Source organism: Myxocyprinus asiaticus, chromosome 18, assembly GCF_019703515.2.
Source record: "Myxocyprinus asiaticus isolate MX2 ecotype Aquarium Trade chromosome 18, UBuf_Myxa_2, whole genome shotgun sequence".
Lineage (NCBI taxonomy): Eukaryota > Metazoa > Chordata > Actinopteri > Cypriniformes > Catostomidae > Myxocyprinus > Myxocyprinus asiaticus.
Genome location: NC_059361.1, coordinates 38,323,105 through 38,348,629, shown reverse-complemented (window position 1 = coordinate 38,348,629; position 25,525 = coordinate 38,323,105). Strand labels below are relative to the sequence as shown.

Here is a 25,525-nt window from a genome sequence, read left to right as displayed (position 1 = left end):
TTGTTTAGCCAGAGGGGAACTGGCCCCCACAGTGAGCCTGGTTTCCCCCAAGGTTATTTTTCTCCTTTAACCAACATCTTATGGAGTTTTGTGTTCCTTGCCGCAGTCGCCTTCAGCTTGCTCACTGGGGGTCTAAATATAAATATAATTATTTTCCTTTTTTTTTAATTTACAATCGTCTTTTTTTTTTATTTTTTTTTTTAACTGCACTATTATGACTCGAAGACTTAACTTTATTACAGCTTTTTCTGTTGAAGCATAATTCTCTGTAAAGCTGCTTTGAAATTATGTGTGTTGTGAAAAGTGCTACACAAATAAAAATGACTTGACTTGACTTGACCAGACTTTTGAAGCTCCAAAAATCACATGAAGGCAACATAAAAGTAATCCATCTTTTCACTTTCACTTTCATAATGTGAAAGTGGATATTTATAGTAAAAAAGGACTTAAATATTTATCTGTTTCTCACCCACACCTATCATATTGCTTCTGAAGATATGTATTTAACCTCTTGAGTTGTATGGATTACTTTAATGCTGACTTTATATGCTTTTTGAAGCTTCAGAGGTCTGGTCACAATTCACTTGCATTTTAAGGACCAACAGAGCTGAGATACTCTTCTAAAAATCTTTATTTGTGTTCAGCAGAAAAAAGAAAGTCATACACATCTGGGATGGCATGAGGGTGAGTAAATGATGAAAAATTTTTATTTTATTTTTAGGTGAACTATTCTTGTTAAAATGCGGTCTTGGTAGGCACTTCTCCAGGTTTGGTGCTTAATGTTTTCAGCTAAAGTATCATTTAGGTATCAACTTTGTCTCAGATATTTCTCCAAATATTATACAATACAATACAATATATTAATATGAGGCAATTGTTGATATATAAGAATAGAGAATGAGTATAAAATGAATGTAGATATCATAACATAAATATTTGAGTTCATACTGGAATCTCAAACTTTCGATTGCAGATTTTGGTGTCTTGGCAAACCTGAGCACAATTTGAGACATCCTTAAAAATTAATTTTGTTGGTGTAACCTAATGTAGTCAGGTTGATTCAGTCATTTTAAATTATATTTTCACTTGAATAAGTAAGGGATAATGTACCATCAGCCGGTAGTTATCGCACAATAAACCCCTGCGTGGACATAAGATATTGAAATCAACCTCAGGTTTGTGTCGGAGTTCTGTTAGTGGTTTCTTTTTGTGAAAATGATCATCTGACGCCTCATTATCCAGGCTCATTACAAGACTACTTGTCAAATAAACAAATCAATGGACATAAAATATTGATTTGCGTTGAAATCATGTAATTTGAGAAGAAAGAAATCGCTGAACAGCTGAAATCAACCTCCGGTTTGCATCTGAGTTTTCTGTTGGTGTATACTTTGTGAAAATGACTGTCTGTATCCTCATTATCCAGGCTATTACAAGACTACTTGCCAAATAAACAAATAAATGGACATAAAATATTGATTTAAGTTGAAATTATTTTATTAGCTTACTTGAAGAGATCACAAAGTGATCCGAGAAGCAGGAGAGATGGCTCGCAAGGACCCGGATGAGCGGTCTGATACGTGACTGTGCGGTTGTTACAGAGCAATATCAGACCACTAGATGGCGCCATTGACTAATCAGAATCTAGTATTTCAGACAGCCGTGTAATAAATCCAGTTCATTTAGATGTTTACCACATGAAGCACGTTTTATTTTTTTTAGGATACCTGACAAAAAAATGTTTTATAGTGCAAGAGACACAGATTACTGGGATCTTTTTCTCAGAAGAAAATTCTGAGAAGCAGGAGACTAAGGCAATTCAATTTGAACTCACTGCTATCTAGGAGAAACAACTGAAAAATTAAACAGATTTCAAGTGATTTTTATGTCCTACAGGCTTTCTCCCAGTCTGAATCTTTCTAAAGAAATAAAAAGTTTCTTTTTATACAAAATTCTGGAGTGTCTTGGCAGCAAACTGTTTATGAAGACTGCGAAAAAGAGATTTATTTTTTTCTTTTTAGATTTGTGTAGATGAGGAAAATGAAATCAAACTATGGTTGCTCTTCACAAAAGTGTTTTGTTTCATTTGTATGACAGCGTGAGGCCGCACAAATTAGTATTACACAACCACACGTGCATAAGTTATGGAATTATAAGTAATGCAATACAATTTAAATTTTAAAAAGGGTTTTTTTTTTTTTTTTTTTTTTTATCAGCCTATTTACCCCATTATTCATTGTCTGAAATAAAGCAGACTTTGTTTTACATCAGAGAGACATCGGAGCACAGAGGTTACAGTATAAAACTTAAGACAGGGACATTAAGGAGCAGCTCTGCTGGAGAAAACAACATGGGTCACAAAAACAAACCATTGTTCATGTTACTGAGCTTCCTTTATCGGCTTTAACCAAACATATTATGCAACTAGTCAAGATCACTTACAAACACACACACACACACACACACACACACACACGTATCTAATGATATATATCTAAATGGACACATACAATAGACTTTATAAAGCCAATTATAATGACTACAGACTAACCCTAATCCAAACACTAAACCTTTCCCTAGAAGACAACATTATTAGAATTTATTCATCAATGAATCATGTTTCCAACTGAGAACATCAGCAGATTTGCGGCTATGTTAATGAGTCACATTTGATAAAACAGGTCACTAAATTTGTGTGTGTGATTAAGTATTTTGGAATATTCTCACATCTTTGTGGTTACGTTTTAAATGAAGCTGCATATTGATGGAAATGTTCAATGTTTAAACCTTTTATTTAACAGGAAGTCCATTAATGACAGACACAAGGCCACGAGAAGAACATAGGGCCACTGGATTGCCCGACTTCTCAATGAACTCATGTAAACTACTGAACCCTTTATGTTAAACTTAACTGTAAGGGTTCAAACTGCCCACTTTTTCAGCAGCCTTGGTTACAGAAAGTATTTTTCACATTCATTTTCTCCATATAAATTTCTACAAATCCTTCAATAAAGAGTTCTAAGCTTTGAACCAAACCAATTAGTTTCAAGATAAATCATCAAATTTACAAACTCTAAGTTGTAGCAAAACACCAGTCGGTTTCTCACCAGTCGTTTTCTCTCCTCTTCCATGGTGTTCAGCAGCTGGGCAAACTCTTTAAAGGACTGAGCTGAAGGAGAAAAATACAGTTATTAATCCATTTGCATGTGCTGGTTAAAGTTCAAACCTATAATAATTTGATTCATGTGGGTCAATACAAATGCTGTTAAATAAATGCTATTAGCATTGATTTATTGCCATGGCAGCTTATATGAATGATTCAGCATTTAAGGTGAATGCATGATGAACAATGGAAATGATTTTATGAATTTAAATCAATACGGCACAGTTAACAAAGACCTTCCTCCACTTACAGTCACCTAAAATGTATGAAGAAAGAGCTGTGTTAATAATTTATCCATAGTAAATGGAGCACTTAAAGGTTTTTAGGTGCTGCAGATAGATTTCAGGTGCTAAGGCTAACTAGTCTGATTCAAATAATTCATAGAGCTCAAAATTCAGGATTTCCTGATGGCCCGGGCAAGTATGAGAGAGTTTCGGCCCAGCTGATAGAACTGTCCTTTGCCCTATTGGGCCAATACTGTGTTCATATGCGTGTTTTTATGCCTTGCTAACTTAAACGTGTTTTTTTTTTTGTGATGTATTCGTTGAACATCGATGTTCAACACTGCTGAACAAATGTCACCAAAGTTATATAGCTTGCTGACACAATGTTTTGTCAGAATTGTGAGAATTATTTATTTTTATATTTTATGGTCTGGGAAGCATCGGTTGGAATGGGATGAATATTACATAAAATATTATAAACAAATCATCCTATGCCGATCCAGCACAAGTGTGCTTGTGAATTTATCATGGTCATTGAATTATAGCTGTTTAATACCGAGCTACTATAGCAAATTAAAAACCTTATCAATTATTGGTTGTAACTTTTTTGTAAAGAAACTTCAAGTTTAACAATAAATGTAAATATATTTATTTCTGACACCTAAAACTATGTATACATAAAATACTGTACATATAAAAATTTGTGTTGTCAGTCGATTACATTTTTTATTGATTAATTGCATAATTTTTTATAGTTAATCACAATTAATCACAGATTTTAAAAGTGCTGAAATTTGACTATATATATATTTATTTTCTTGTCAAAATGCATTAATTTCATTATTAGGAAAGAAAGCAAAACAATATGTAACAATATAATGCTTTATTAAAATTTTTCAAACAAAGCCTTCCACAGTATAAAGACAGAAATGCACTAAAATAGCACCAATTCAACTAACATTAAATGTTTCCAAAACTCTAAGTGAGAGTTTGACTAATTGAAAGAACTAGTTAACATATCGGTTATGGATTCATTGCAATGGGCATTAAATCTCTTAAACTCTCATCCACCACAATATTAATCTGATGGTAGACTGTGGCTATCCGCTTTGCTAATTGTGAAGCTGCGTTTATGATTCGCATCAGGGCGTCAATGCCAGCGCCAATCCGCTTTGATCTCCACATGAAAATGACAAAAAGATAATTCTGCATTTTTGTGATAGATTAGACTTGACCTGCTTCTGTGGTACTTAAATTGTGCCTTACAGAAACTGCAAATTACTTGCTTTCTATCACAAGTCCCATCTGGGCTTGTTTTGTACATTCTAATAGCATCACATATACAGTATATCTAGTTACATCTATCTCTCTCTCTCTTTCTCTCTCTCTCTATGTATATGTATATATATATATATATATATATATAAATATTGTGGTGATGGGGGTGTGGCCGAGTGACGTCTGTGAACAGTGAGGCAGAGAGAGTGAGTACGGTAATCAGAATCAGAATGAGCTTTATTACCAAGTATGCTTACACATACAAGGAAATTGTCTTGGTGACAGAAGCTTCCAGTGCACAAACAATACAACAACATGACAGAGATAATAATAAAAAAATAGAATAAAAATAAAAAGTGGATAGAAAATAAAGTATATACAGAAATACACAATAAGAATTTCAAACATTTAAGCAAACGCCTTCAGATCAAAGATCATGAGAAACATTTCAGTCAAGTGTTTCAAAACTTTTGACCGGTAGTGTGTATATATACATATATATATATATATATATATATAAACTCAACAAAAAAAAGAAACATCCCTTTTTCAGGACACTGTATTTTAAGGATAATTTTGTAAAAATCCAAATAAGTTTACAGATCTTTATTGTAAAGTGTTTAAACAATGTTTTCTATGCTTGTTCAATGAACCATAAACAATTAATGAACATGCACCTGTGGAACGGTCGTTAAGACACTAACAGCTTACAGATGGTAGGCAATTAAAGTCACAGTTATAAAAACTTAGAACACTAAAGAGACCTTTCTACTGACTATGAAAAACACCAAAAGAAAGATGCCGGGGATCACGTGACGCCATGCGAGAAGCAGACGTGTGAATCACGAGCTCTGCGCACTTTGCTTTTTTTTTTTTATTATTTCCATGTTATAATCTGGTGAGATTCAATACACCCAGTTACATATTTGTTCTTTGAGGTAAACATGGCAAAGAAGTCAAAATCCTCGGGCTCTGAAGACATTAAATGACACTTACACTATATTGCCAAAAGTATTCGCTCACCCATCCAAATAATTGAATTCAGGTGTTCCAATCACTTCCATGGCCACAGGTGTATAAAATGAAGCACCTAGGCATGCAGACTGCTTCTACAAACATTTGTGAAAGAATGGGCCGCTCTCAGGAGCTCAGTGAATTCCAGCGTGGTACTGTGATAGGATGCCACCTGTGCAACAAGTCCAGTCGTGAAATTTCCTCGCTACTAAATATTCCACAGTCAACTGTCAGTGGTATTATAACAAAGTGGAAGCGATTGGGAATGACAGCAACTCAGCCACGAAGTGGTAGGCCACGTAAAATGACAGAGCGGGGTCAGCGGATGCTGAGGCGCATAGTGCGCAGAGGTCGCCAACTTTCTGCAGAGTCAATCGCTGCAGACCTCCAAAGTTCATGTGGCCTTCAGATTAGCTCAAGAACAGCGCGTAGAGAGCTTCATGGAATGGGTTTCCATGGCCGAGAAGCTGCATCCAAGCCATACATCACCAAGTGCAATGAAAAGCGTCGGATGCAGTGGTGTAAAGCACGCCGCCACTGGACTCTAGAGCAGTGGAGACGCGTTCTCTGGAGTGACGAATCACGCTTCTCCATCTGGCAATCTGATGGACGAGTCTGGGTTTGGCAGTTGCCAGGAGAACGGTACTTGTCTGACTGCATTGTGCCAACTGTGAAGTCTGGTTTGGGGGGGGATTATGGTGTGGGGTTGTTTTTCAGGAGCTGGGCTTGGCCCCTTAGTTCCAGTGAAAGGAACTCTGAATGCTTCAGCATACCAAGAGATTTTGGACAATTCCATGCTCCCAACATTGTGGGAACAGTTTGGGGATGGCCCCTTCCTGTTCCAACATGACTGCGCACCAGTGCACAAAGCAAGGTCCATAAAGACATGGATGAGCGAGTTTGGTGTGGAAGAACTTGACTGGCCTGCACAGAGTCCTGACCTCAACCCGATAGAGCACCTTTGGGATGAATTAGAGCGAAGACTGCGAGCCAGACCTTCTCGTCCAACATCAGTGTCCGACCTCACAAATGCGCTTCTGGAAGAATGGTCAAAAATTCCCATAAACACACTCCTAAACCTTGTGGAAAGCCTTCCCAGAAGAGTTGAAGCTGTTATAGCTGCAAAGGGTGGGCCGACGTCATATTAAACCCTATGGATTAAGAATGGGATGTCACTTAAGTTCATATGCGTCTAAAGGCAGATGAGCGAATACTTTTGGCAATATAGTGTACGTGCTCAAGATGAAACCTCTGGCGGCCCTGCAGACCGGGACTCGATTTGGAAGGCGTGACGGGAGAAGAGGTTCAGCGTCAACTGTCCAACATCTTGGTGATGCTGACGAAGGTTGTTGCTGACTTGGAGGATCTCGCTGTAATACAGCGATCGATTTCAGCGATGGAAGCAAAGTTCTCTGAGTTGGTTACAAGACTGTCGGATGTTGAGAAACGGATCAATTATCTGGAGTCATCGGAAAGGGAATTATCTGTTAATCTGCCCACGACCAAAATAGTCATGGAAAAAATCTTGGAAAAACTGGAAGATTTGGAAAATGTGAGCCGAAAGAATAACATACGGATTGTTGGAATTCCTGAGCATGAAGAGGGCAGAGATATGGTGAAATTCCTAGACCAGCTCTTCCCGAGTCTGCTCGACATAACAGGCCATAAACTGGAAATCGAGCGGGCTCACAGAGTCCCGGCTCACAGATCTGCTGAGGGAGACAGGCCCCGATCAATTCTGGCCAAATTTCTGAGATCATCCGATAGAGATCTCGTGTTGCGCGAGGTGAGGAGCAAAGGAAAGCTTTCTTGGAAGAATCACAATATTTTCTTGTTCCCGGACTTTGTGAATTCGACAAGAGAGAAACGTGATCGATTCAAGGAATGTAAGAAACTCTTACATCAATGGAAGATCACTTTTGCACTGATGTTTCCGGCCAGACTGAGAATAGAAATGAAGAATGGTCGCAGGTATTTACGTGTCCCAAGCAAGCACTCTCTTTTATAAAAACAATGGGTGAGTAAGCCATTTGGGGTTTTTCATGTAGCTCCAGAGTGGATTAACTCGCTGTACTTACTCTGGCTGTCCGAGGACGCTGGGCACCATTTTTGTTTCTTTTTGCGCTGGTTCCGCCTAGTGGCTGGAGTTTGTTTGTGGCATGACTCCTTCAAGAAGGTCTTCACTTTTACACTGAAGTTCCTGGCCAGATTGAGAATGGATACTAAGAATGACTGCAAAATATCTTCATGCCTACACAAAGGATGTCTTTTATAAAGTTGATGGACTGAGTAAGTCATGGTGTATTTTTTTTAAGCAGCCTCCGAGTGAATAATACACACTTGACCATTCGAGAAACAGCGATGCCTGTTTTTTTTTGTTTTTTTTTGTGCTGGTTCCGCCTAGCGGCTGGAGTTTGTTTTGTGGAATAACACTGCTTCGGGACAGTTGTGGATGAATCTGTTCGTTCTTTGTGTTTATGCCTCCTGTTGGCTGGAGTTTGTTTTTGTGGAGTATTTTTAAGGGACAGTAGAATGATTACATCATCTGCTGCACTCATAACAGCCGGATCACTGAACAATTGTTTGTCTGTCCGAGGAAACTGAACGGTTTTATATTGGTTGGAATTTGTTTTGTGGAGGAACACACCTTCGAGACAGTTCTGTGAATGAATCTACATGTTCTTTTTGTTTATTCTGCCTATTGGCTGGGGTTTGTTTTACAAAGTATTTTCTGTTATGTAATTTTGCCTCACAAAATTTGTGCAGACCCACCGGACTTGAACAATCCGATGGCAAAGTTGTCGCAGGGGCTCTCGTAGGCGTACATGGACTCTTTGAGTTTAGAGGGATTGACGCCGGTTGGCGCTGTCGTGCATGGGGTTAATGCGCATGTTTTTCTTTTTTCTGTTTGTTTTGTTCTGGGAGAAGTTCGGGGTTTGATTGTTGCAATAATGTTGGAATGTGGTCTGTATAATCTTGTTTTTGACACACGATTTATTTTTATTTTTTTTATTATATCAAATGTCAAATGTTAATATGAGTGGGTTATCTCTCTCCACATGGAATGTGAATGGGTTGGGGCACCCCATAAAAAGAAGGAAAGATATTTCTTTACTTAAGCATAAAAAATGTGATATAGTGTTTCTTCAAGAAACGCATCTTTCCCCGCAGGAAGCTGAAAAAATTGGGGAGATAAGGGGTGGACTGGTTTCTTTAATGCTGGCTCAAGTAAGAGCAGGTGAGTCATTACATTAATAAGTAAACATCTACAATTCAAATTTCTCAAACAGATTAAAGATAAATCAGGAAGAGTTATTGTTGTTTTAGCAGAAATTCAGGGGCAAAGGTTGATTTTGGCTAATATTTACGTACATAACGCTTATGATCAGGGATTTTTTAAAGATCTTGAAGGGATGTTGCAAGCAGCTGGCACCCCTCATGATATAATATTAGGAGGAGACTTTAATCTATTGATGGACTCAGTTCTTGATCATAGTGAAGCAAAAGTATGTAAGCCCCCTAGAGCAACATTGACGCTTTACAGGATGTGTAAAAATCTTGGTTTTGCAGATATTTGGCGACTTTTGAACCCATCTGATAGAGACTATAAATTTTTTTCATCAGTCCATATGATTTATTCTAGAATAGATTTTTTTAAGTCCCTCATTTAATCTGTTGTGGATTGCTCAGTTGGAAACATCTTAGTCTCAGATCATGCCCTGGTGAGTTTAGAGGTTTTGCCACATATGGATAAAAAGAAATCATACAGCTGGCGCTTTAATGTATCCCTTTTGCAAAATCCTGATTTCCAACAAATGTTAAACGAAATCAATGTTTATATGGAGACCAACAGGTCCTCAGTATCCTCTGTGGGCATGGCTTGGGAGGCACTTAAGGCTGTTCTTAGGGGTCGGATCATAGAGTATGCCTCATTCTCCAAAAAATCCAAAGCACGAGAACTCGTGGAGTTGGAAGAGAATATTAAAAGTTCAGAGGCAGAGCTGAAGCGCCGAATGTCGTCTGATGGCCTCAGAGAATTGACCAGATTGAAATACAGATATAATACTATTTTGTCGTGGAAAGTGGAGTTTTGGTTATTCAGGGCAAGACAGTCATACTTTGAGTCGGGGGACAAAGCAGGGAAGCTTTTGGCTAGATATATAAAGCAGAGAGAATCTTTTTCTACCATTCCCTCAGTGAAATCTGCTGGTGGTGAAATTTTTACCTCTGCCATTGATATTAAAATTCTGGCTAACCAATTAAGTAAAGTTATGACATCTCTTATACATATAGGTCAGGTGGGGTTTATTAGGGGGTGCAGCTCTTCTGACAACATTAGGCGTCTCATTAATATCATGTTGTCCGTGGCAAATGACCAGACTCCGGTCGCTGCCATCTCACTTGACGCCGAAAAGGCATTTGATATGGTAGAATGGGATTATCTTTTTAAGATGCTGGAAATATACAGGTTCGAGAATACTTTTATTGGATGGATTAAGTTACTTTATAGACACCCTTTAGTGGCGGTACAAACAAATGGATTAATTTCAGATTATTTTACTCTGAATAGGGGCACTCGGCAGGGTTGCCCTCTTTCCCCATAATTGTTCTGTCTTGCCCTGGAACCATTAGCAGCCACGATAAGAAAGGAGGATGATTTTCCAGGGGTGACGGCGGGAGGCGTGGAGCATAACCTTTTACTTTACACAGATGATATTTTATTATTCGTCTCCGACCCCACTAGATCTATGCCTTGCCTCCAAAGAATTATTAATTCCTTTTCTAAATTTTTGGGAAACAGAGTTAATTGGTCTAAATCCGACGCTTTGGCTCTGACAGCATACTGCCCCACCTGCTCTGTACTATTTTTGGGAGTAGCATACACCACCCTAAAAGGGCAGATACTCTAGAAGTGGTGATAACTGCTTTTGGAAAAGGTCATGAGGTAGCAGTGTATTACTCCCTGTTAATTCAGAGTCTGGGGGATGGAGCTTCAACTTCTCTCAAGAGATTATGGAAGAGAGATTTAAATTTGGTACTGGAGGAGGGAGTGTGGGCTAAGATTCTAAAAAACGTCAAGTCTGCATCTAGAGATTCAAGGGTGCGTCTGATGCAATTTAAGATTTTGAATCGATTATATTGGACCCCCTCTAGATTGTATAAACTTGGTCTTAAAGACACACTCACCTGCTGGTGATGCCAATCAGAAGACGAGGACACAACCCATGTTTTTTGGGGATGTGTTAAAATACAGGAATTTTGGTTGAAGATTCAGGGATTTATGTGTGATGTGTTGGACATACGGTTTTCATTTTGCCCTAGACTCTGCATTCTGGGTGATGGGGAGGTCATTAGTTCTGGGGATAGCCACTTGAGAGTTTGGGTCCTGGCCGGAGTTATGGCGGTCAGGAGAATAATACTCAGGGGGTGGAAGATGGCTGGGACACCCTTGTTTCGGGAGTGGTGCGGGGAGATGAGTGAGGTTGTGGTATTTGAGGAGGCGATCTACAGAAGGCTGGGAAAGTGGGATTTGTGTAATAGGAAGTGGGGTGGATATTTGGATTTAAGTGGGGAGGATATTTGGATTTTTTGGAGGGTTCTCGGGGTGGGGCACTGGAGAGGGATTTTTGATTTTTAATTTTTAGTTTGATGTGTATGTGCACTCTTGTTTTTTGAAAGTATTTTTTTAGTTTGTTTCAAATTTTTTTGTTATAACTGTAAGAGACCACTGTAATGCGTGTTTGTGTTGGGTGGGGGGGATGTTCAGGGGGAGGGGTTTTAATTTATATTACTGATTCCGTATTTTATGTTTATTGGTTTTTCTGTATGGAATCAATAAAAATGTTAATAACAAAAGAAAGATGCCCAGGGTCCCTGCTCATCTGCGTGAACATGCTGCATGGAGGCATGAGGACTGCAGATGTGGCCAGGGCAATAAATTGCAATGTCCGTACTGTGATACGCCTAAGACAGCGCTACAGGGAGACAGGAAGGACAGCCTTGCAGTGACAGACCACGTGTAACAGCACCTGTGCAGGATCGGTACATCCGAATATCACACCTGCGGGACAGGTACAGGATGGCAACAACAACTGCCTGAGTTACACCAGGAATGCACAATCCCTCCATCAGTGTTCAGACTGTCTGCAATAGGCTGAGAGAGGCTGGATTGAGGGCTTGTAGGCCTGTTGTAAGACAGGTCCTTACCAGATATCACCGGCAACAATGTCGCCTATGGGCACAAACCCACCTTCGCCCGAACAGACTGGACTGGCAAAAAGTGCTCTTCACTGACAAGTTGTGGTTTTGTCTCACCAAGGGTGATGGTCAGACTTGCGTTTATCATCGAAGGAATGAGCATTACACTGAGGCCTGTACTCTGGAGTGGGATCGATTTGGAGGTGGAGGGTCTGTCATGGTCTGGGGCGGTGTGTCACAGCATCATCGGACTGAGCTTGTTGTCATTACAGGCAATCTCAACGCTGTGCATTACAGGGAAGACATCCTCCTCCCTCATGTGGTACCCTTCCTGCAGGCTCATCCTGACCCTCCAGCATGACAATGCCACCAGCCATACTGCTCGTTCTGTGCATGATTTCCTGCAAGACAGGAATGTCAGTATTCTGCCATGGCCAGCAAAGAGCCTGGATCTCAATCCCATTGAGCATGTCTGGGACCTGTTGGATCGGAGGGTGAGGGCTAGGGCCATTCCCCCCAGAAATGTCTGAGAACTTACAAGTGCCTTGGTGGAAGAGTGGGGTAACATCTCACATCAAGAACTGGCAAATATGGTGCAGTCCATGATGAGGAGATGCACTGCAGTACTTAATGCAGCTGTTGGCCACACCAGATACTGACTGTTACTTTTGATTTTGACCCCGCCTTTGTTCAGGGTCCCATTATTCCATTTCTGTGAAACTTGTTCAGTTTACGTCTTAGTTGTTGAATCTTTTTATGTTCATACAAATATTTACACATGTTAAGTTTGTTGAAAATAAGAGTTTATATATATACAATATACAAATACAAATCTGTTATATACAGAAGCAAGAGAATGTAATGGCAGAAGAGGTATGGTATGTTGGATAAATATAAATAGACTAAGCTGTGTATTGCACATAATTATTGCTCAGTACGGCAGTTTTAACTATTCATGAGATGGATAGCCTGAGGGAAAAAACTGTTCCTGTGTCTGACGGTTCTGGCACTCCGTACACTGTAGCGCCGACCAGAAGGCAACAGTTCAAAAAGGTAGTGGGCTGGGTGAGTGGGGTCCAGAATAATTTTTCCAGCCCTTTTCCTCATTCTGGAAGTGTACACTTCTTGAAGGGAGGGCAGGGGGCAACCAATAATCCTCTTAGCAGTCCAAATTGCCCTTTGTAGTCTTCTGATGTCCGATTTCATAGCTGCACCAAACCAGACGGTTACTGAAGTGCAGAGGACAGACTCAACGACTGCTGAGTAGAACTGTATCAGCAGCGCCTGTGGCAGGTTGAACTTCCTCAGCTGGCAAAGGAAGTACTCAAAATTGGTGGTATGTCAATTATAGAATCATGGCAGAAGCAACTGATTCTTGAAAACCACACAATCATTGTAAAAACAACCTTGTTTTTCTTTCTAAAACTAATCAATCTACCAGAAATGTTCTCTTAATTTTCCTTTTTGAAACAGATGGATAACTTTGGTAAGCAGGATTTATTTTCCCCCATAATATACAATGTCAAGTATATGACACCTAGCCAATGTCTCTATGCAACAGTTGCACTGAAGGTAAATTCAATCCCAGGTTGGCATGACTGTTAACTGGAAATTTCTTAAATTCCCACAATCCACACTGAATCCTTGAACAGAGAGACTATGCCTGCAATTAGTGTACAATGAGCTGCTTTGAATTTAAAATATCTGCTAAATGATACATAACCAAGTGTTTGAACAAGTAACCATGGTCCTAATTGGCAAGTACATGAATATCTAAAGTATAGCCAAGTAATATGAAAAGGTTTACCATATCTTCATTAAATTCATGTTTGCATTTATGGTTACCACGGAAAATGGACTATAAACGTTGTTATGGAATCTTTTTCCTCAACATTTGTGGCATAATGTTGATTACCACAAAAACTAATTTCAAATCATCCCTCGTTCTCTTTAAAGCCCCCCCAAAAAAGCAAAATCAAGGTTAGAGTGAGGCACTTACAATGGAAGTGAATGGGGCCAATTTTTGGAGGGTTTTAAGGCAGAAATGTGAAGTTTATAATTTTAGAAAAGCACTTACATTAGTTATTCTGTTAAAACTTCTGTATTATTTGAGCTGTAAAGTTGTATAAATCGTAGTTTTTATGGTCATTTTAGGGTTTAGGGTTTACGGCTATGTCGTCTTTTTCCCTACGAACAAATAGGCCAATAACATGGGTGTGCGGGGGATGCAGCACATGAGGTAGTATGGTTCTTCTGGTAACTAGTAATTGTAATGATACATATTCCAAGTGTCTTACAAATATCTGGAGCTTGACAGAAATGAGCTAACTTGTGTGGCAATACCTTGAGTGTAGCTTACCTGTCGAGAAGCAACTCTAAAAGTTTGGCGTCTCCATCAATCTCCAAAAATTCCCTCAAAGTCCTCCACCTTGTAAATGTGATGTCAATGTTCACTCTGCTCTCCGTTTCTTTTAAAAAAGTATATGAATTTTGGCTCGTAGGCCAAATCTGTAGGCGAGGCTACATTTATTTTCCTCTTGCATTTTCTCCCGCCTGAACAGCTGACTACAAGTAGCCACACCCCAAACGCACGCTATAGGTTGAGCTAGAAATGGATGGGTGGGGCTGAGCAGGCCGCTCAAAATATAAATATCAACATGTTTTGAAAGTGCCCTGGGAGGCTCAGTGTTTATACTTTTGGTGGAGTTAAAATGGCTTTACTTATAGTTGTCAATGAAAAATAAACTGGGATAGTAGAACGTATTTTGGCATAAAAAAAGTTGCATACTTCACCTTTAACTTGTATCGAACTTAGAATATTCCTTTAATTGTTATTGCTTGTCACGTGCTTCCTTACCGAACACAATGCACCAAGATTGGTTATGCACAAGCATGAGCATTTCAGTGAATATTTACTTGAATTTCAGTCAGTTCCTCACACAAAGCTACTGTATGCTTCAGAAGACTTGTAATATAGCACACAAATCTATTTTTGGAGGTCTAGAGGACCATTTTTTCCTATCATTTTTGGAGATTGACAGTCCCTTTGTCACTTTTTGCTTTCTTTATATGGAAAAGAGCAGCATGAACACTCTGCAATTCAACAAATAAAGTCATCTGGATTTGGAACAACATGAGATAAGTAAATGATAGAAGAATGTGCATTTCTGGATGAACTATTCCTTGAATACTAAACACAAGCTTCAATTCCATGACAATTGAGTGTAGCATCTCACAGAGACATGCACATCCTTCAATTAATAACACCCAAAAGCTGCCAGGTCAACATCCAAACAGCACCATCTAACCAAGTCTTGGCACTACCCTCAATCTCTCACTATAACACAACGGCAGCTCGTGAACGCTCAGAACAGCACTCGCTCGCCACTGACGCCTTCATTGCTTTATTTAAACAGGAATGGGAAGAGTTAGACAGCTGCTCTCACTCCGTGGATGGACTTTACCTCGGCTTGGAATTGGACACTTGGTCAAGTTCCACTTGCCAACTCTGTAAACATGATTATCAAGCCATCAGTCCAGATCGGCAGTCCTCTCTCTCTGTCCATTTACGCTTCCTGGCTTTTAGCAGCCACAGACAGCTGAATGCGAGCCGCCATCTCCCAAAATGCTCCAAAAACATCCGCACCAGACATGCACAGAGCAGACTGAGAGAAAGACTATTTAGGTTCGTGTATGCATTTATCAGAAGACGGTTAAGGAGAGAGTCAGAAATTGTATGAGAACAAAATTTTCCCCCAAAATATTTATAATTGGGTAAGTAAATAAGAATAAGGATGAACTTTTGGGTGAACTACCCCTTTAATTAGAAGGGAATGGTAAATGAGAGAGAGAGTGCGAGAGATTTGATGCTGAAGATAAGGGTGGAAGGTGTGGATAGATGCTTGTATTGAACGAGATGAGGTACTTAAGGCAGGATATAGCAGTTAAGAGGGGTTAGCAAGTCATATCTTTCACAGGTAAATGGGGCAAATGACAGCTCTGATGAGTCATTCTCTGAAATGGGCTTTTGGCTTGGGGCAGGAAGACATCTGACATACATTTGAGAAGAGCAGATAAGAGAGGCAGGCATGGAATTGCCCTCTCATTTAGAAATCCCTAATGCATTCTCCATAAATCAAAACCAGTCACACAACGTTGAGGAGCTTCAGCAAGAAACCATGCATTTATATGAATCACTGTTGTTTTGCCTTGTGTTTTGCCCCTGTCGTCTGTTTCCCCCGGACTACACTTCCCACAATTCCCTGCCCTCATCACAGCCAGCTGTTCCCTATTGTTCTCACCTGTGTTTCATTTCCTCATTTACCCCTGTGTATATAATGCCCTGATTTCGACCCAGTCTTTGTGAATTGTTGTGTGTTTTCTCTAGTTCATGTACTGGTTTTTATATAGTTTATAATGTTTGTTTTGTTTCCTAGTTCCTAGTCTTGCCTTGTTCTAGTGTTTACCCTGTTATTTTATTTCTGTAATGTGGGGAGGAAGTCAAGAGAGCCGGATCTAAATGCAGCAAGTTTAATATGAAATAAATCAATAAAATAACAAGGTAAACACTAGAACAAGGCAAGACTAGGAACTCGGAAACAAAACAAACATTACAAACTAGAGAAAACACACAATTCACAAAGACTGGGTCAAAATCAGGGCATTATATACAGAGGGGTGAATGAGGAAATGAAACACAGGTGAGAACAATAGGGAACAGCTGGCATTGATGAGGGCAGGGAGTTATGGGAAGTGTAGTCCAGGGAAAACAGACGACAGGGGAAAAATACAAGGCAAAACAACAGTGAATCATGACAATTCTAAACAATTTAGAAAGTCTATAGTTTGTTTTCCAGGAGAAACGTAGGACGTCATTGGCCAAGAGCTCAAAAGATAAAAACAATAAATAGCCTTGATTGAAGGTGTGTCAAACTCATTTTTGGTTGATTCAGGGCCGAACCGGATAAACGACATCTTACAGTATGCAGGCCACTGTTTTTAATTTTTTTCTCGAACTAACAAATAACTTACAGCTGCTTTGTTACCAAGCATTGTGGTAAGTTGTAAAAAAACTACACAAAACAAAAAAGGGAGTGAACTTCATTCACCAGAACTTTAGATTACATACACTCACTGAGTACTTTATTAGAAACACTTACATGTGATTATCTAATCAGCCAATCGTGTGGCAACATTGTAATGTATAAAACCATGCAGATACGGGTCAGGAGCTTCAGTTACTGTTCACATCAACCATCAGAATGGGGAAACAAAATGTCATCTCAGTGATTTCGACCGTGGCATGATTTTTGTGTCAGACGGGCTGGTTTGAGTATTTGTGTAACTGCTGATCTCCTGGGATTTTCATACAACAGTCTTTAGAGTGTATAGAGAATGGTATCCAAAAACAAAAAATATCCAGTGAGCAGCAGCTCTGCAGACGGAAATGCATTTTTTTTTTTTTTTGTGAACAACTGTTTTATTTTGTTTTCATTTCAACATAATATAGAATAACAACAATACAGAATAAAGGGAACCAGGACCTCCCCCCAACCCACCCAATGTTAGACTCCAGAAATACAGACAAAAACACAAATTGTGAAGCAATAAAATACATTCAGACGATTATGGAGAAGAGATAAATGTCAACACATCATAGGTAGCAAACCAAATATCCAATGTTTTAGATTGAGCCCCATGTATACGAGCAGTTGAAAGTTCCATAGATCTAATGTTCAGTAGAGACATGATTCACATCCGCCCGTCCATCATTTGAGGAGGATTCCAGCGCTTAACTAGCATCTTTTTTGCCGCTGTAAGGGCGGCCAGCAATAAACTCCGTTGTCGAGCGGATAAGGTGAGGTCCGAGAAATCATTCAGAAAGGAGAGGTGATGAGTCAAAACTAAATTCATGTCCAGCAAATGTGACAAATCTTGTGTGAACTGAGTCCAAAAAGGCAAAAAAGATGGGCAATACCAGAAAAGGTGCAGATACATGCCCAAAGACCCTTGAGAACATAAATTACACTTCGAGAGGATGATAAACTCATGTGAAATAGTTTCAGAGGAGTCAAATAAAACCAATGTAATATTTTCCAATGAATCATTTGGTGGTTAGGGTTTTTTGAGGACAACTTAAACATCTCCTATACCTGATCAGAAATGAAAACCTGCGTATTATCCTTAAAATCCTTGGCCCAAATAGTTACAATAGATAATGGTTTGTAGGATTGCTTAAGAAGGTAGAGATAGATAAATGAAGCAGAGTCGAGAGATTTCACAGAAGGAAGAATTAGTTTGCGGAAGGGGTGAATAGGTAATTGGGAGTCCCAAGGCACCCCATATGCCCGAAGGGCCAATCGAAAACAGAAACAAATAAAAAAAAAACAAGGTACCCGGTAAATTGTATTGGACTTTAGCATGAAAGGATTTCAGACCATTATCATCGTAGATATTTACCAATAGTATTTACCTTTTTATGGGCCCTTTGCGGACAATAAAAGGGTACTGTGCATTGCCGGATAAAAAATGACTACTATGAAAGAGAGGTGAATGGCGATGCCAGATTGTAAATTGTTGCGATTGCCTTTCAACTTCCCTCCAAGTGGACAGCAGGTGAGATATACTGTAATAGGGTCAAAACGCAGTTTATATTGCCTAGGCGAAATTCCGGCAAAAACCAGATGCTTTAATTCATAAGGAGATACAAAGGACTCCTCAATCACACCCTCCATGACACTGGAACATCAGGATCAAACCAAACTGACAAAGGGTGAAGAGTAAAAGCTTGAGCATATAGTTTAAAGTTGGGGAAGGACAAACCTCCATCCACTCTGCTGCACTGTAAGGTAAGCATCTTAAATCGAGGGCATTTCCCATCCCATATGTAACAAGAGACAATCGAATTAAGTTTGTTCCAGCAGCCAGCAGGTGGGGGAAGAGGAGTCATAGAAGAAAATAAATTAATACGAGGAAGGACATTCATTTTAATCACCAATATATGAGCATGAAAAGAGCTAGGAAGGTGGGACCAGTTTTCCAAATCTGAGGTTACCTTGGTTAAAATATTATTATTTATTTTTTTTTATTTTTTTTTACAATATTATGTAAGGAGGAAAAAACATCTATCCCTAAATATTTAAAGGAATAAACCACAGGGAAAGCTATAGAGAAAAGTGTAGAGTCTGCTGTAAAATTGAGGGGACGTAAGCATGACTTGGTCCAATTAATTTTATAGCCGGAAAGGTATCCAAAATGGTCAAATAAATTCAGCACATGGGGGATAGAATGCGGCGGTTTATCCAAAAACAAAAAAAATTTATCAGCAAATAACGAAATGTGGTGGTGTGTGTTTCTTACTGTTATGGGAGAGATAAGTTCAGACTGTGGCACATCTTGAGCTAGGGGGTCTAGAGATAGCGCAAACAGCAATGGGGAGAGAGGACAACCCTGACGGGTGCCTCGATGTATAGAAAAAGGGTTGGTACAGAACTAACCCGTGAGAACGCCAGCTGCAGGGTTGTCATACAAAACTTTAATCATATCAATAAAGCCCAATCCTAAACCTAAGTGACCTAGGACGGCCCATAATTAATCCCATTCTAAATGGTCAAAAGCTTTCATCGCATCGAGAAAGAGAACTGCACATGGGGAAGTCAATTGATCCACTGAATAAACAATATGAGTCTGCGAAGATTGTCAGAGGTTGAGCGAGATTTAATAAATCCTGCTTGGTCATGGTGAACCAGTTTAGTCATAAATCCCTCCAAACAATGAACCAGCACCTTGGCATATAATTTAACATCCATCCCAATCAATGAAAGAGGCCAGTACCTAGAACAAGAAGTCGGGTCTTTATCTTTTTTTAAAAGGAGGGAAATAATAGCTATATTAGTGGATGAATGAAATGATCCTTTATCGAATGAGTGGTTTATCATGTCTATCACAAAAGGACCTAACTCAGACCAAAAAGTTTAATAAAATTCCACATGTATACCATCCAAACCTGGAGATTTACCCTTGTTCATACCCTTGATCGCAGCCCCTAACTCTTGCAGAGAAATCGGTTTGGCCAACTATTCAGATTCTAAATTGGACAACTGGGGTAAATCAAGACTGGACAAAAAAGAAGCAAAAGAATCAGGCTCGCCGGCCTAATCTCAAAGCTAAAAGATGACTGGGTCTACTCCCTTGAAAATAATAATTCTGTCTAGATCTTTGAAAGAGAAACTCTGCCCTATGTCTAATGGCACTTTTCCACTGCACGTTACGGTTCGACTTGACTCGACTCTGCTCACTTTACATTCCCGAGCTTGCTTTTCCACAGCAGTTTAGTGCAGCCTCAAAGTGGGTGGGATTATAGGCTGATCGTCATAGTTGTGCCGCCTCTACTCATCTTAAACGCGACTCAAACACATCTGAAACTGAAACAGAAAGTTTGTACAATTTGCTTGTATTGCACGAATTACTGCGACACAAAATAAACTAGCAACAACAACTCAAGGACATTACTGACCATAAACAATAGCATGACCGCTAGCTGTTAGCTACTCGCTCATTTAGCTGCATAAAGCAGTTGTTGCATGGTGATTTTACACAAGTGTAACAGTTAAATTGGCCTGGTTGTTTTAGAAGCAAGCTTTCCAGTAGCTGGTCAACTAAATAAAGTGAAGCTATCAAGCAGAATATAGAGTTAACGTAACAAAATGTACCATCCTCCATCATGGACTCCAACAACGCCATGGGCACTCTCCCTCCCATTGCTCACTGGTCTATTGCCATAGATAGCGTCCATTTGGTTGAACCACTTCCACTTTCTTCTGTATCGAACCATTCCGGCTGTTGTGGTCCTTGATGGTTCTGTAGTCACCTTTACATTTTTTGAACTTTTCCCTACACTGTTGGTAAGTGCGGTGGTAGCCGTGTGTGGCCAGCAGCTGCTGAGACACTTCCTGAAAGACTTTTTAGTTTCACGTTGCACAGCCATTTCTTTTTACAATTCGAAAGTCACGTGAACAAATGATACTGCTATCGCTGTTGCTAACTTTAAAACTAGCGGGTTGATGTCGCAAATCCAGTGACGTTGGTAGTGACGATTCTCTCTGACCAATCAGTGACCTGCAGGGTTTTGACGTCACATTTAGTATCAGCTCAGCTCGCTTGGAACCTCGACTGAGGTGGTACTAAAAAAAGTACCAGGTACTATCCACAGTGGAAAAACCCCAAAAAGAGAGCAAAGTCGAGTTGAGTCGAGCCGTACCGTGCAGTGGAAAAGCCCCATAAGTAACGTATTAAGCTCATTCCTAACAACAGCAATTCTGCTGGTCGTCATGTCAGAGAAAGAGTGTTGATTGGACTGCACTAAAGTCAGAAGTTGCGATTCAAGCTCCACTATCTTTCTGTGTCGGGCTTTTTGGAGGAAGGAGGCATAAGAAATTGAGTTATTCCTTATAAAACCTTTAATTGCATCCCAAAGTATATGGGGATCATCAACTGAGCCCTGGTTAGTGTCAATAAATTAAATTAGTTTTTTCTAAACTGACTACAGAAGTTTTCATCCTGTAACAACCTGTGACCTAGCAGAAGGATTAAGCAAACATCACAAGTCTACCAACGAGGAAAAGGTTATACACTGTCGAAATTTATCCGAGCAAAGAGCCTGAGAGTGAGATTCGTTTGCTCCAGATCTGTCCAAACTGTGGAACATTACAGTATCTATGTCTGCACCCATCACAATTTCAAAATCTGAGAAATTCGAGAGGTAAATAGAGAGTATGGGGAAAAAAGTTGGATCTAGAATACAGGGAGCATAAACTGAGAGAAAGACAATCTTCCTATTCTGCACCACCGACTTTATATGCGTTATTCTACCATCCAGATCGCAGCCTTTATCTAAAATAGAAATATTTAATTTCCTCTGTACCAAAATCAAAACTCCTTTAGTTTTATTACACGCAGCCGAATTAGACACCACCTCATAAAACGTATTATTGCATCTGTGTATGTCCTTCAAATGGGATTCCTGAACAAGAGCTATATCGACCTTCCTTAGTATATTCAGATCAGTCATAAGTATCCCATATGAAAGGTGCTTGAAAAAACAAAATGAAATAAGAACCTAACAAGTCTACCATCAAAGTATTTGGAGTATGACAGACCAAAATAGGTGAAAAAATGGGGGTTATTATTATAAACGTCCAGGCCATCCTCATAATAATACATGAACAGCATCCTTTTGGTCACAATCCTCCTTTAGGTCGCGATCCTCCTTTAAATTGCAAAGACAGCATCCACTCAGTTGGTATTAGCTGGAGATTGGGGTCTGAATGATAGGTTGAGAAACTGTCTTTCTTCTTCTGGTGAATAAAGAAACTTAGATCCACCATGATTCAGAGTAACCTTCAGCGTAGCTGGATAGAGGAGAAAGTTCTGGATACCTGCTTCCCTCACTTCTTTCTGTATCGGTGTAAACAAACTCCTCCTCTTCACAGTCATGGAAGAAAAATCGGGGGGAAAAACAAAGTTGCGCAGTCGCTTGTTTTCATGGGGGGTATGCTGTCTAGCTGCCCATAGAATGAGATACCTGTCAGTATAGCGTAGAAGTTTGAAGAGAAAGACTTGCGGTTTAGCATGGTCAGAAGAAGCTTTGGAGTGCACGCGATGTGCTCGCTCCACTTCAATCTCCCGGCCCGCTATTGAAGGGAGCCACACCGGCAGTGTATGTTTCAGAAAGCCCATAGGATCATCTTTTTTGGCCGCTTCCTACAAGCCAACCAGCTGAGGTCCCGTAAATCCATTACCTCGTTCAATCATATCCAATCGTCTATCATGATCGGCAACAACTTTCTTTTGTTCTCTCATCTCCCCTGTGAGAGAGTCGAGTTTAGAGCATAATGACTGAATAACAGACATGTGAGAGGTAAATTCACTCCGCATCGTCGTCAGTTCAGATCTCAAAACGTCCTCAAAGCGTGCTACAGTGATCACCATTTTGTCATCCATGTCCAATCCACTCGTAGTTGTTGCTTTGGATTTCTTCTTGGTTGGACAAGATACCGGCGATAAATCATGTAGTTTCCGACTATGTGCTATCGAGAAAGAGACAATGTCGAAGAAAAGTCAAGAATAAAATAGAATAAACACCAAAAAGGGACTAAGTGTACAGTGCTCTACTCATGCACATCCGGGTCCATGAGCACGTCATGTGATCTTCATTTTATGGAAACGCCTTGTTGATGAGAGAGATCAACGGAGAATGGCCAGACTGGTTCGAGCTGACAGAAAAGCTCCGGTAATTCAGATAAACCCTCTGTACAATTGTAGTGAGCAGAATAGCATCTCAGAATGCACAACACATCGAACCTTGATTCGAATGGGCTACAAAAGCAGAAGACCACGTCAGGCACTTTGCTGGGATCATAGTTTTCCCAGAGTGCTCAGTGAGTGTATAGGCCCACATTGTTAATTACAGAATATTAATCAAACAACAATAATGACAACAAGAAAACTACTCACTGATATTGGCTGGTGAAACTGATAGCTTTAAAGGAATATTCCAGGTTCAATACGAGTTAAGAACAATCGACAGCATTTGTGGCAAAATGTTGATTACCACAAACATTTTTTTTTTTTTTTAAAGAAGAAGCACAAATCGAGGTTACAGTGAGGTATTTACAATGGGGAAAATGTTTGGAGGGTTTAAAAGAGAAATATAGAGTTCATTATTTTATAAAAGCACTTCTGTTAAGAAGTTGTTTAAATCGTTGTTTTTATGGCTATTTTAGGGTTTATGGCATTATGTTGTATTGGCAACAAAGTTGAATTGGATTAAACTTTATGCATAAAAGGTTAGTACATTTTGAAAAATCTATAGTTGTGTCCCAAATGATGCTACGTACGGCAAGCCATGAGCGTTGAGTGCATGAAGTGTCCAACATTCCACACTCCATTTTGACATTTGAAGAAGTACAGAACATAATCCAGATACTCACTGTAGACTTTTTGTTGAATTTTCAGTGTAAATATTCTACTTGCATTAGTTAAAATGCCGTAGAATAGTGCAGAAGTGTGCAGTTTAGGACTCTTTTTATCACACTAAACTCATGTTAACCCACATAATGTTTATGTCTGCTGTCAACTGAGCTTAACTTGTATTGAACTTGGAATATTCCATTAATAAGCTAGAAATTAACACAAAGTTAGGCCTTAAAAGGGGCAGTTACTTAAATTCACATCAAAAGTTGTATGGGTGGGCCCCCTTTACCTTGGGCTCAATGAATAGTGTAGACCATAAAGTGTGATCCACCGGTACATATGATTATATGAGAAATGTGGTGAATGAAAAAATAAATAAAAACAGAGTATATTTCACCTGTAAGTTAAAAAATGTATTTGGTGTCATTACCAATAAAGCTGTAATTTTGTAAAATTAGGCAAAAAGTGTGAAAATATTATTTAATTGTGTGTTAGCAAGACAAAGGAGTTGGCCATTTAATAATAATTAAAAAAAATTTAAAAAAAAATGTAAATTCCATCACAATCATTACCACCACAGAAGTCTAATAAACACAATACAGAATTTGAGATGTGCTGAAAATGACAATATGGTGGGAATTTTCATGATTCCTCTGTTCATGTATATATCCATTGTTGGACATTGTTTCTAGACAATTTAAATTAAACTAGTGCACATGTGAACAGTGTGATATAATATAGTTAATGTGCCCATATTTGAGGAAATACCCTTAAATTAAAAGTACAAATTTGCACGTACTGTATGCGCCAGTGCTGGTTCTACCACTTAAAGATCTACAGACCTATAACATGCTACATCCGTCTTTCTGATGAAATGTTAAACCGAGGTCCTGACTCTCTGTGGTCATTTAAAACCCCAGGGCACTTCTCATAAAACAGAAGGGGTGTAACCCTGGTGTCCTTGCCAAATTTGCCTATTGGCCTCTATCCATCATGGCTTCCTAATAATCCCCTATATATATAGAGAGAGAGAGAGAGAGAGAGAGAGAGAGATACTACCGGTCAAAAGTTTTGAAACACTTATTTATTATATTTTTTTTTCCTTCACATTTTAGAATAATAGTAAAGTCATCAAAACTATGGAATAACATAAATGGAACTATGGGAATTATGTTGTGACTAAACAAAATCCAAAATAAATCAAATCTATGTTACATTTTAGCATTTTAGCAAGTAGTCACCCTTTGCCTAGAATTTGCAGACATGTACTCTTGACATTTTCTCAACCAACTTCTTGAGGTATCACCCTGGGATGCTTTTTAAACAGTATTGAAGGAGTTCCCATCTATGTTGGGCACTTATTGGCTGCTTTTCTTTATTATTTGGTCCAAGTCATCAATTTCAAAAACGTTTTTTTTATTTTTTTATTTAATTTTAGTTTTATAATGAAATAAATTAATATAGTGGCACAATTATATTTTTGTCTACAAAACTAATTTCAAACATTTAAGCATACGCCTTCAGATCAAAAGATTTTTAAGATCATGAGAAACATTTCAGTCAAGTGTTTCAAAACTTTTGACCGGTAGTGTATCTATCTGTCTATCTATCTATCTATCTATCTATCTATCTATCTATCTATATATATATGTGTGTGTGTGTGTGTGTGCGTGCG

At 39.1% G+C, this 25,525-nt stretch overlaps 1 protein-coding gene across 20 annotated transcripts in view; it reads right to left on the bottom strand.

Annotated features, from left to right (window-relative positions):
- Positions 1–25,525, bottom strand: part of LOC127455676 (rho GTPase-activating protein 42-like) — a 190,376-nt gene that overhangs the window by 130,972 nt on the left and 33,879 nt on the right. For all 20 annotated transcript variants that reach the window (XR_007899722.1, XM_051723708.1, XM_051723709.1 and 17 more), the window contains exon 3: positions 3,108–3,169. Coding sequence is in view for 19 of the 20 variants with exons in the window: in XM_051723708.1 (XP_051579668.1) it covers positions 3,108–3,169 (62 nt within the window). In the remaining variant the exon portion in view is untranslated. The remainder of the gene's footprint in view (positions 1–3,107; positions 3,170–25,525) is intronic.